This window comes from Monodelphis domestica, chromosome 1 (genome assembly GCF_027887165.1).
Source record: "Monodelphis domestica isolate mMonDom1 chromosome 1, mMonDom1.pri, whole genome shotgun sequence".
Classification (NCBI taxonomy): domain Eukaryota; kingdom Metazoa; phylum Chordata; class Mammalia; order Didelphimorphia; family Didelphidae; genus Monodelphis; species Monodelphis domestica.
In genome coordinates, this window is record NC_077227.1 from 336,117,140 (window position 1) to 336,129,296 (window position 12,157).

Sequence of the window (12,157 nt, forward strand, 5' to 3'; positions counted from 1 at the left end):
GCCAGAATATCTTCATATTGCCTAGTTGCACAAACTTGGGAAATCCAGTCTTCTTAGAGAAACTATGAAAACTGAAGGGGAGTAACTAATGACTTAGAAGAGATAGGTATATCATAGCTCCGTGGAAGAAAATATGATCAGAGAAAAAGTAATAAAAGATCTTCCTATTTCAGAGACAGAGGAGATGGGTGATGAAGAGGTTTTTTCTTGGTTGAAGTGTGCAAAGGGGCAATCACATGAACCAGAGAATCTCATGCCCACACAAATCATCCCTGGCACAGGTAAGTCCCAGACTGCAGTCTTCTTGGTGAAGGAGATGGCTCAGGTCTTGGGCAGATACTTAAAAAAATAAGCTTCAAAACAAAATAAAACAACCAAAGTCATAGAGACTTAGCAATGATATTGTCTTTAAGCCTTCTGTCCTAATTCTTTAAAACAAGAAAATCCATCCTTGTTTGTTTAGTGGAAATGTAACTGAAACTTAATATTTTCATTGTATTATATGTGTGGTATTAATAGATGCTTTTGATTGGATTGTGATATCACTTTAATTTTTGTGTTTACTCTATCAGATCTTCTAAGCTTAGATTTTGAAATATATATACTGTAAATAAAAGTGAATCCTGGGAACTATCACCTGCATTTCCTTCTACTTAAGAACTGTTTACCATTTGAGTGACAATAGCAATATATTCAGAAATGTTTGTAGAGAAAGAAAACTTGTCAGTAGTAGTAGTAGTAATTCACTATTGTGAATTTTCTGAAGTTTTCAGGTTGATATATCTATCCTATTTCTAAGATCTCAAGCATGTGGAGAATTCCCTAAATGTCCCATCCTTGACCTCTCTCAAATATTTTCCAGACAAATCATATTACATCTTTCTTTGCAGCGCTTTACAACATTGGAGATATGGTACATGCAGCCCGGGGCAAGTGGGGAATTAAAGCCAATTGCCCTTGCATCAGTCGTCAGAATAAATCTGTATTGAGGCCTGCTGTCACTAATGGAATTTCGCAGGTAAGCAAGTAGGCTACTTAGAGACTGACTATAAACTATAAGGGTTTTAAAACAACTATAGAATATAGCCCTTGTTGAAATAACCCAGTTTCATTTTTCTTATCCCAGGACCTACCATTGAGGTTAGAAAAGGCTTATCTAGAAACAGACCTAACAGTTGTTCTAGCACTCCCATAAGGAGCCCTTGAATGCTTCATAAATGTCCCAGTGATGACTTCCTGGTTTTCCTCTCTTCATTTGCCTGTTCTTGGTTTGGTTTAGTTTTATAAAACTCTTACCTTCTGTCCTAGAATTGATACTTAATAATAATAGATTCTAAGACAGAAGAGTGGCAAGGGCTAGGTAAGCAGGCTTAAGAGACTTGCCCAGAGTCATACAACTAGGAAGTATCTGAGGCAAGATTTGAACCTAGGTCCTTTTGACTCCAGACCTGGGCCCTCTATCCACTGTGCTACCTAACTGCCCTGCCCCTCTGCTCAGTTTTGATTGAGGAAGACTATTAGAATACTTGACTTCGAGTCAAGATTGTTCTGGCAGGGTCCACGTTTTTGTGTGTTCACAGATGGAAAAGACTCCTGAGCCTCCATTGGTCTGTTCAGCTGCATCACACAGGCAAAACACAGTCATGGTGTATGTAATCTTTAAGCTTAGTGATAGGAAAGTGATTCATTTGTTTGGGATTTGCCTTCTGCAAACTCCATTCCCAATAATCATGGTGTAACCAAAACAACAAAAAAAGGCATGAAGGTGTCCATAGACATGTATATACGTTTACTAAGGTTGAAGTGTCAGGCCAAGCAATATGGGAAATGCTTTAATAATTTAAAACAATTATGACACAACAGTAATACTTTTTTAGGTATACTTCTGTGTTACTATTTGCAATTCATTTATTTTTCCTTCCCAAGAACTTTATTTTAACTACAATTGTCAACTATATTTTTCAGCTTCCTAGTTTAAATTCCAGTGCTTCCTCTTCTGGAAGTGAAACTCCCTTCTCCAGTGGAGGAGGGACAACAGGGGTTACACCACCAGAGACTGACCTTATTCCCAAACCTGAAACCGTGGACAGCAGGGGTGAGGAAGCGCTAAAAACAGACACATCTGCATCAAGTAGCAGTAGTGAGACAAAGACCAGCAGGCCACTCTGCCCTGAAACCACACCACCATCCTCTGCTCTACACTGGCTAGCAGATTTAGCAACACAGAAAGCAAAAGAAGAAACAAAAGGTAAGCAGATCAGATTCAATGAAAAGACAAGGAGCAAAGGTCATGGCAGTGGTCACCATTACTTGGAACATTTGTAGCAGTATTGAATGAGTGTAAAAGTCACAGAACAATGGAATCTCTCCAGGAAGATGTCATGGCAGAGGCCATGGGAAGGAGGAAAAAAGAGAAATAAGCAACCTGATTGTGAGTACAAAAAGACTTGGATGAAAAAAGATAGGGGGAAAAAAGGAAATGGCAAAAATCAGGAAGTGAGGAAAGTGATAAAGCACATCACCTACTGTGTTCACTGTTGGTTTTAGCTTTAATGTACAGTAAACTCTTTCCCTCCCTGAGGAAGGTTGTAGATTGAAAAGCCCGTATTCTTTTCTACTTTTCTCATTGTGTTGTCACTGTTTAATAACGTTTCAGAAATTCACTTTCTCTGTTTTCCTTCATTACATTGTTTTTCTCATCTCCTTCTGACTTTTCTTACAGAAGCTGGGTCACTGAGATCTGTACTCAATAAGGAATCTCATTCCCCCTTTGGGCTGGATTCATTCAATTCTACAGCAAAGGTTTCTCCATTAACTCCAAAACTCTTTAATAGCCTGCTACTCGGTCCTGCTGCCTCAAACAACAAAACAGAAGGTTCCAGCCTTCGAGACCTACTACACTCTGGACCTGGAAAGCTTCCTCAGGCCCCCTTGGACACCAGCATACCCTTCCCTCCAGTCTTCTCAGCATCTTCCACAGTGGGTATCCTCTCCATAACTTCAGTCATTGAAATCTGGGTTTTTTTCATTTTTATAGTTAACATTGCAGTGTTATCGTTCACCATTTCTTGAACAAAAAGGAAGGTAGCATACTCCAATATCAGGCATCTGAAATCACTGTTGACTTGTTATATTCAACTTAATTCTATTGTCTTTCAGTGCAGTCTTCACAGATATCTTGGTCATTGGACATTGCTCTTTTGGTCTTCTTTATTTCTCTATGCATCAGTTCATACAAATCCTGTCATTATTCTATGAATCCTTTGTATCCTTCATAGACAATTCAGTCATGTTCCCTTGCATTCAGATATGACAGTAACCTTTGAGATCCCACAAAAAGATCTTTCCTGAAAGGTGCAATGGTATCATTTTTCTGTAGGTAACTAGATTGAAAGCCATAGTGACAGACTCCTTCGGGGCTGCTGAAGCTTTGTGAAAATGCCAGATTCTGTTGAATAATCTCTGAAATACAGCAAAGCATCATCTCATTGGTTTTACTAGGGAGGAGTAAAGCAGAAATTGGACTATTCCCTTCTCAGTAGTAAAATTGCATAGCACTGGCCAAAAAAGGTACAGTAGGAGCTTTGATCCAAGTTATCTGTCAATCATTTGGCTAGATAGAGAATCTATTCCTAAAGGAGAATTGGAGGTATTTTTTTAAACTCTTACCTTGCTTCTTCAAATCAATACTGTGTATTGATCAGTAAGGGCTAGGCCATAGGGTCACACTGCTAGGAAGTGTCTGAGGCTAGATTTGAACCCAGGACCTCTCATCTCTAGACCTAGTTCTAATCCACTGAGCTACCCAACTGCCCCCTTAGGCCTTTTAATAGACTTACTATGCTTCTGGGTGAAAAGTAGGATGAATAGGGAAATTATACTTTTTAATACTCCTCCATCTTATGAAGGATGTTGTAGAACCTACATAGAATAAGACTAGCTAGGTCAAGCTGACTGTTTCTGTGTTAATGTGAGTTCTTTGTCTTTTTTGCTGATGATTGTAAAACTAAATATAGCTATTGGGCTTCTGTCTCTCAGGGGGTGAAGAACAAGGCTAGTCTTCCCAACTTCCTCGACCACATCATTGCCTCAGTGGTTGAAAATAAAAAAACCTCCGATGCTGCAAAGCGGGCCAGTAACCTGACTGACACCCAAAAAGAGGTGAAGGAGATGGTGATGGGGCTGAATGTGCTAGACCCGCATACCTCCCACTCATGGCTCTGTGATGGGAGGCTCCTGTGTCTCCACGACCCCAGCAACAAAAACAATTGGAAGATCTTTCGGGAGTGTTGGAAGCAAGGCCAGGTCAGCATGATTAAGGAGTTTCTTTGAAGCCATGGGCCCACAAAAAAACAACTGGTTCTGTGGCTGACTGGTTGGGGTTTGGGCCACTATTCTTTTTACCATAGCTCAGGTGAGGAGGACCTAGTCACAAGACGAGTCAGATTCTTGTCATTAGGATTATTATTGGAGAACCTTTGATTGCTATAAGCTCCTGATATTTTTCATGTCCAGTTAGTGATCAGGCTTGGATATTGTCTTTGGAAAAGAACAATATTAGATGTGAATTTGTGGGAGGGGGAGGGTCAATAATACTTTTTTCTAAAAAATAAACCTGACCTTCTATCTTAGAATATCAATACTGTGTATTGGTTCCAGGGCAGAAGAGGGGTAAGGGCTAGACAATGGGGGTTAAGTGACTTGCCCAGGGTCACATGGCTAGGAAGTTTCTGGGGTCAGATTTGAACCCAGGACCTCCCATCTCTAGGCCAATAATAACACTTTATATACATTTCAGGCACATAAAGGAAAGGGTATGGAATTTCTGGAGTTATCCATCCCAAGTATGAAACATTGCCAAAAGTTGATTTTTGTCCGTTGTTGGCCTCCCACCTTTCTTTTATATAGCAGTAGGTATCCAAAGCAACAGAAGTGATTTGATCTAATTGGACCTGGAAGTTGATAATAATAAAGTGGAGGCAATGCCTGTAGCCTCATCTGATGTTGGAATCAGAGTTCACATAATAGAGATGTCAAGCTGAAGAACTAAGGATAGGAAGGAGGAGGAGATGTCATTGGGAAGAATCTTCTTTCTTTTTCAGCCCTGGGGGCTCTTAGTGTCTTTCATGACCCTGATGATCATGCTATTTCTTTCAACAGCCTGTCCTTGTTTCTGGGGTGCATAAAAAGCTCAAATCTGAACTTTGGAAGCCGGAAGCATTTAGCCAAGAATTTGGAGACCAGGATGTGGATCTAGTAAACTGTAGGAACTGTGCTATCATTTCTGATGTGAAAGTGCGTGACTTCTGGGATGGTTTCGAAATCATATGCAGTAAGTGGCTTTGAGGTCACATCTACTAAGTGCAACCTGGGAAGAAAGCCAGCTCTCTGAGTTCCCAATATTGCTTTTCAGCACAGAATGCCCCTGTAGAAATAGCCACAGAGGTCATCATAGCATGCTGGGGAAATCTTGTCCTTGGTCTAGCCACAACAAAAGTCCATCTAATGGAATAAATTCCTAGCCTTCAGTTTGTGGTCTGGCAAGGTTTGTTGTCAGTAGCAAACAGTGAAGCCCCTTTAGCCAGACACGTATTGATCTCTGTAATTGTGGACTGGGGAAAAGTCATCTATCTACTTCACAATGAGGGCAGAACTGAAAATAAAAGCTAGTCTTCTGTGAGGTTGAACACCAGCAGATTTTCCATCATTCAGTTCAGTGAGCCCAGGCTAGTAAATGAATACTTTGTCTCTCACAGAACGGCTAAGGTCAGAAGATGGGCAGCCAATGGTACTGAAACTCAAAGACTGGCCTCCAGGGGAGGACTTCCGAGACATGATGCCTACCAGGTTAGTAAACAAAATCAAGCTATAGCATGTTTAAGGTTTGGTCACAAAAGAAATACAGAAGGGATTACATTTTGAGCATTACCAGAAAACTGGTTACTAGGGAATGAATTGTTTCAATTACTGCAACTCAAAACTATCTCCCAAGCAAGCAGGGAATGGTTGTCATCTGTTTTGTTTGAGCAGATGCCCCTATCTGTGAAATCATAGCTCCCTCAAGTGTTAAAGTAATGCAGGGGAACTTTAACTTTGTAGGCTTTTCTTCTATAGCACAGTATGTTCTCTCTTCTCTTACCCTTCTTTAGGTTTGAGGATCTGATGGAGAACCTCCCTCTGCCAGAGTACACCAAGCGGGATGGAAGGCTGAATTTGGCTTCTAGACTACCCAGCTATTTTGTAAGACCGGATCTGGGTCCCAAAATGTACAATGCCTATGGTAAGAGGGGGTAAATAAGCCAGGGATGCCTTCTCTAATTCCTCTCTTTTAACAGCCAAAGAATGACTTGTGGGCAATGCGGAACCAGAAGCCAGTATTGCAAGTGATCCCTTTTTATGACAGTAATCTGAATATTCAATTTTTTCCCTCATATTGACTTATGTACCTGTGTTTGTTCCCCTGGGTAGATGAAAACACCCTTTAAAATTTTTCATATATATCAAATTCAAGAGACAATATTTCCTTATCTGTAGAATTAAAATAACCTGTTTGTTATTGTAGGGAAAGTGGTTTAAACTGATAAACACTACATGAGTGTAAGTTTTCAATGTCGTTAAAGAAATATGATTTGGTTCTAAAAAATATCAAAGACTACTAGTGGTAAAGAAGTTTGGCTGCCAAGATACCCAGTATTTTGGAAAGTCCTAGTAATGAACATCCCAGAGGGAGGGAGGCAGGTCCTTTACAGTTGTCACTGAATCTTCCCCCACCCCCAGCCCTTTTATCCCTAGCTTGGATGGGAAAGATGAGGTAGGATTGTTTGTTTTTTAAATATTCCAAAGTTTTGGTATGATTTCTTTGGGTTTGTTGGAAGCTAGCTGATTGCTTAATCAAAGATTTGGCATGGAGCCAAATTTTGTTAGTTGTTATTTTGTTAGTGTTGTCTCTCCTGGTTAGGAATAATTGCTGAAATAAGCTGGGAAAGTTTTCAAAACAATGATTTATTTAGAAACAAGTAATCTTAAAACAGACCCTCATCACCCACATAAAGACGTCCTAAAGCATGTTCTTGGTTGTAGGGTTTGTCTGGATTATTTAAAATAGTGGCTTTTCATCCAATTTTTCTTTGACCTTTAGGTTTGATCACTGCAGAAGATAGAAGAGTTGGCACAACAAACTTGCACTTAGATGTGTCTGATGCAGTTAATGTGATGGTGTATGTTGGGATCCCCATCGGGGAGGGAGCTCATGATGAAGGTAAGTTTCCCAAGATGCATTAATTGATTAATTGCTACCACTGCTTCAAGTAAGGAAAGCTAGTTGGCCCAGTAGATATAGGGCACAAGATCTAAAATATAACCTTGAAGCAGCCTTGGGCATTTACTTAACTCTGTGACTCTGGGAAAGTCACTAAATTTCCATTTGCTTTAATTTCCTTATCCATAAAATAGCTCTTACCTCCTAGGCTTGTTGTGAGAACCAAATGAGATAATAACTATCACCAAGAGTGTCTTGGTAGAAAGTGTCTGATTTCTGTTCTCTTATTCTAAGTCCCTGTGCAATGTAGATACCTTATCAAATGCAGCCCCCCATGTCAGAATATAGATTATAGACTGACTAGAAGAAATATCTTCACAGTTTGAGAGACACAGAAACACCTTCCCAGTAGGGGATTAAAATTGCTTTTTTTTTTCCAGAAAAGTCTGTCATGGAAGGTTTGAGTTATTCTTCCTGAAGACAGGGTTGACAGACTCTACAGCATATTGATCTTCAGATTTATCCTTGAAAGTTTTCTGGAAAGAAACCAAACTTGTCACAAGTCAACAGGCTTTCCTATTTTTGAAAATTCTGTGGTAAATAGCAGACCAGGTCCCACTGGTAGAGATCTATTTATGATTTCTGTTGCCTTTTCAGAGGTGCTGAAGACTATTGATGAGGGTGATGCTGATGAGGTGACAAAACAGAGGATTCACGAAGGGAATGAGAAGCCTGGTGCATTATGGCATATCTATGCAGCTAAGGATGCTGAGAAGATTCGGGAACTTCTCCGAAAGGTGGGATGGTGTCGACGAACCCATTTTCACATTCACAGAAATGAATCTGGGTGCCAAAGAAAAAGCTGAGCTGAGACTTTGGGACATGACCTAGATTAGCCTGGCCAATAACTAGAATTTCTCAGAACAGTAATCTTTTTGTGAACCTGACATTTTTATTACTGGTTCTGCTTCCCCACCCCCAACTTTAAAATGCTTATGCCCCAAGTAGGGGTCTACTTCTTTGTGCCTTGTACTAAATGTCCTGACTCCCTGCCCACAAGATGTGGCAGTCAGAGCACTTTTTAGCTCAAGCTTGTCCCAGACCCTGCTTCAGGATGTCAGGTAGCACTGGAGGATGTGATTTCTTCCCCTTTATGGCTCATCCAGGTTTTTCTTTGGTGTCTTTGACATTAGGTTGGAGAAGAGCAAGGTCAAGAAAATCCTCCAGATCATGACCCAATCCATGACCAAAGCTGGTACCTGGACCAGACCCTTCGTAAACGTCTCTATGAGGAGTATGGTGTACAAGGCTGGGCAATTGTGCAGTTTCTGGGAGATGCTGTCTTCATACCTGCAGGAGCCCCCCACCAAGTGGGTGTATAGTTTTCTAGGCAATAAAATATATGGAATTTGAGATAGTTGAAACCAAACAGGCCTTCAACCATAGAAAATTTAAAAGGTTGAACTCTGTAGTATCTGTACTCAGCTGATACTCTGTAGCAGCTGTGTTCTCTCTAGAAACCAATTTCATACACTGCTGCTTGTACTTTCAGTATATAGGGATTGTCCCTGTACTTTGAAGCATTCCATTTTTCACTGTGCTTTCTAATGCCTATTAATTTCTCCATATCTTTCTTAGGTTCATAATCTGTACAGTTGCATAAAAGTGGCAGAAGATTTTGTATCTCCAGAACATGTAAAGCACTGTTTCCGGTTGACCCAGGAGTTCAGACATCTGTCCAACACCCACACAAATCATGAGGATAAACTGCAGGTGATTGTGTGCTCCCACAGACAGGCTTCCCAATTTCTAGGAGAAACCACAGAGGAATATTCTCTGAATTTTCCAGAGATGTTTTCAAGTTCTGTCTAAATCATGTTACTCCACAAGATTTTGTTTTTAAAGAATGCAGTTATTTTTTTTTCAGACTGGTATCTCATCAGGTGTAGTTAGTCTGTGTTCTACTTTGGGAAACATTATTTGTCCCAGTAATTAGGTGAAATCTAACAACATCAACCGCATGAAAAGAGCATTTTACCAACCTATATCTGCCAACTAGAGTAGACCAGGGATCTTGTTTTGTGGGAAATGGCCCTTGAAAACAGATTGCTTTTTAGGTAGAAGTCCTCTAACCCCCTAACTGTGGGGGGTTAGGGGGTTGGGGAAGGGGAAGGGGAAGCGATTAAAGATCTCAATGTCACCAGTCAGATCCCTCTTAAAGTACAGCTATCCAAGAGATCCATCAGGAAATGGACTCTTGGGCACAAAAAGTTCCCGGTTCTCCCATTACAGCTCCAGCTTCCTTGCCTAGCATTGGGTTAGCTATTGATTTGATTTGCTCTGCTATATTTCTTTTATCCTGAATATCCTCAGAACCATGGTGCCTACAAATGCATTGTTAACATAGAAATAACTACGAATAAGGAAGTAAAATATTTCTGGCCAGAAATTCAGCAGAGTTCAAATAGAAGCACTTTACTCACCTGTCATTTGCCTGTGACTCTGTCACCTTCTAAATTCTGTGGATCACAGATGTTGTTTGTTTGGAAATTAAGTCACCTAATTCAACTCTGTATTTTAAGACTTCATTTTAATGCTGAGATCTCTTCTTTGACTTTAGCTCTAGATCATCTTTATAGCATATAAGTTGGGGAGGGGTATGGTAGTTTGGGAGGAAGTATCTCTATGGTATGTGGAACACTGGTCTTTGCACTAAGATGATTTTATAGTTAAGAGCACAATACTCATTTGTCTTCTCAAGGGTACACAGCAACTGACTTTTGTCCTTTTGATCTCTCAGGTGAAGAATATCATTTACCATGCAGTGAAGGATGCTGTTGGCACACTGAAGGCTCATGAATCCAAACTAGCGAGGTCTTAGTTGTGGCTAGTTTCCAAACCTTTGTGAAGCAGGCCTTTCACTCACAGTACTTACAGGGAATGGGCAAGGGTCTCTGCTGGAGCAGGGACCCCCTCACTGGGAGCCAGTGCGGTCAGTATTACAGACTCTCCAGCCACTGTTTTCTACGCTGCCTCAAACACTGATGGTCGAAACGGGAAAGTCGCACTGTTACACACACAATTCCAGACTTCAAGCCGAGGGTGCCACATCCCCTATCCTGTGGCCTTTTGGGAATCCAGATCACCTGAACACCACTGGGTATTCCTGCATATTCTTGTGATTAGAGTCAAAACCAAGAATGTGGGCACTTTTTCTCCTTTTTTTTCCTCCTTTTTTTTTCCTCATGCCTAGTTAGTTGGGAATATGTTTGGAGGTGGGGGGTGGGGGGATCTGATAGCAGGTACAGTAGGTGGCATTTGCCTAAGTGTGACCCATAGAAGCCTGACAGCATATCTCTGCATATGACCTTTTGTGTGACCCAGCCTGAGGAAGAGGGGTGAAACTGTCCCCATCCTCCCTTCCTTTGTACACCGTAGACTTGCAGAACCCAGGGAGAACCCACTGCTTTTCCCAGGAGGCACCAGGATTAGGAGAATTGTGTATTTAGTGAAAAACTAGGTTTGTAGTGAAACAGTTACTATTTCATGAAAGTAGATATTTTTAGAATTTTTGAAATACCACAACTGTTTTCCTGGATTATGAGGAAAGGCACATTACATTTAGTCTTCCTTTCAATAAAATCTTTGATGAGAAATGGTTTTTAGAAATTAAATGTCCATAATAGCACAAAATTAGCCAAAGCAGAGCTCAGAAGAATTGGCTTTTTAGGGTTTCTTTCCTTTCTTCCCCTCCCATCCCAGCAGTCTCTACAGAGAGGGAACAGTAAACCGAGAATGAACTTTTGTCATGTCTGTGAGCTGTGGTGTGTATGTCCCTGCACTGGTGACTCCAGGAACCCTTCCACCTGTTACCAGTGTTTCCTTGGGACTCAGAATACTTTCCAAACACGAAAGAAAATCTCATTTCCAACATCAGGTTTTTTGTCCAGAAATATTTTCAACAAAACTTTACAGCTCAATGGAATTTTATTCAGATTTCAATGTCAGCATTTGAAAATGATGGATTTCATTGTCCCATAATAAGTACATTGGGAAGTGTATCTACCTTCTTTTCAGCTGTACTGTAGTGCCCCCTGCAGGCTTGTTTATATGTTCACAGTTACTTCATTTTTTAAAAAATAAAAGTCATTTACTGTAGAATACTTTTAATTTCACTTTCTGTATTTTCATTTTGTGAAGGGCTGACTGGGGTTTCCATGTTCTTATTAAAATATAACAAATCTCTGTGGAGTGGACTAACTTCTTAACCCGTAAACCCAGGCCAGACCCAGACCTTGGGATACCATCACAGATAAGTCCCCTTTGGTTCTCTGGGCCTAGAACACACCAGAATATGACAGAGTGGGGCAGATGCTGTTGTTGAAGTGTAGTAAGAATTTCCAAGAGATAGAAAGTGGGAGAACGGTTTTTGTGCAGTTGACCTGTGAATGAATATGAATTCTTCCCCTCTCAACTGAAGCAGAGGTCCCAGAACCCAAGAAGTAGGGCCCTAGTCCAAGTTTTAGACAGCAGTATCTTCTTTCCTGCTTCTAAGGCTGCACATATTCTCCAGGGAAGGAGAGTCGAGTCATATCTTTCCTGGTTCATCTTAATGTAGTTTTCCAACATGTTTGAAGATAGTCCCATTGGCAATAATTCCTCAGAACTAAAGTTTTTGACAGAAGCAGGAAATGTGGTTCTTCATGACTGCAAAGAAGGCTAGCAAGCCAACCCTGGGAAGAAGACTCCAGTACAGGCTTTGACATTTTGTAACTAGATAGCTAGAATGGGTTTGTGTGTGGGTTTTGGTGAGGAAGGGCTACAAACTAGGTGGGGGAAAAAGATGGAGCATCACCGAAGTGAGAACAACAGTGTTAACAGGGACTACTCTGGAGGCCT

At 40.8% G+C, this 12,157-nt stretch overlaps 1 protein-coding gene across 6 annotated transcripts in view; it reads left to right on the forward strand.

Annotated features, from left to right (window-relative positions):
• The window catches only part of KDM3B (lysine demethylase 3B), a 68,725-nt gene extending 57,224 nt beyond the window's left edge, over nt 1-11,501 (forward strand). For all 6 annotated transcript variants that reach the window (XM_056811354.1, XM_001376127.5, XM_056811353.1 and 3 more), the window contains exons 12-24: nt 174-281; nt 891-1,018; nt 1,966-2,248; nt 2,723-2,979; nt 4,039-4,305; nt 5,161-5,332; nt 5,757-5,847; nt 6,150-6,280; nt 7,139-7,258; nt 7,916-8,055; nt 8,452-8,628; nt 8,897-9,031; nt 10,059-11,501. In XM_056811354.1, coding sequence (XP_056667332.1) covers nt 174-281; nt 891-1,018; nt 1,966-2,248; nt 2,723-2,979; nt 4,039-4,305; nt 5,161-5,332; nt 5,757-5,847; nt 6,150-6,280; nt 7,139-7,258; nt 7,916-8,055; nt 8,452-8,628; nt 8,897-9,031; nt 10,059-10,139 — 2,090 coding nt within the window. In that variant the 3' untranslated portion in view covers nt 10,140-11,501. The remainder of the gene's footprint in view (nt 1-173; nt 282-890; nt 1,019-1,965; nt 2,249-2,722; nt 2,980-4,038; nt 4,306-5,160; nt 5,333-5,756; nt 5,848-6,149; nt 6,281-7,138; nt 7,259-7,915; nt 8,056-8,451; nt 8,629-8,896; nt 9,032-10,058) is intronic.
• The last annotated feature ends 656 nt before the right edge of the window (nt 11,502-12,157 follow it).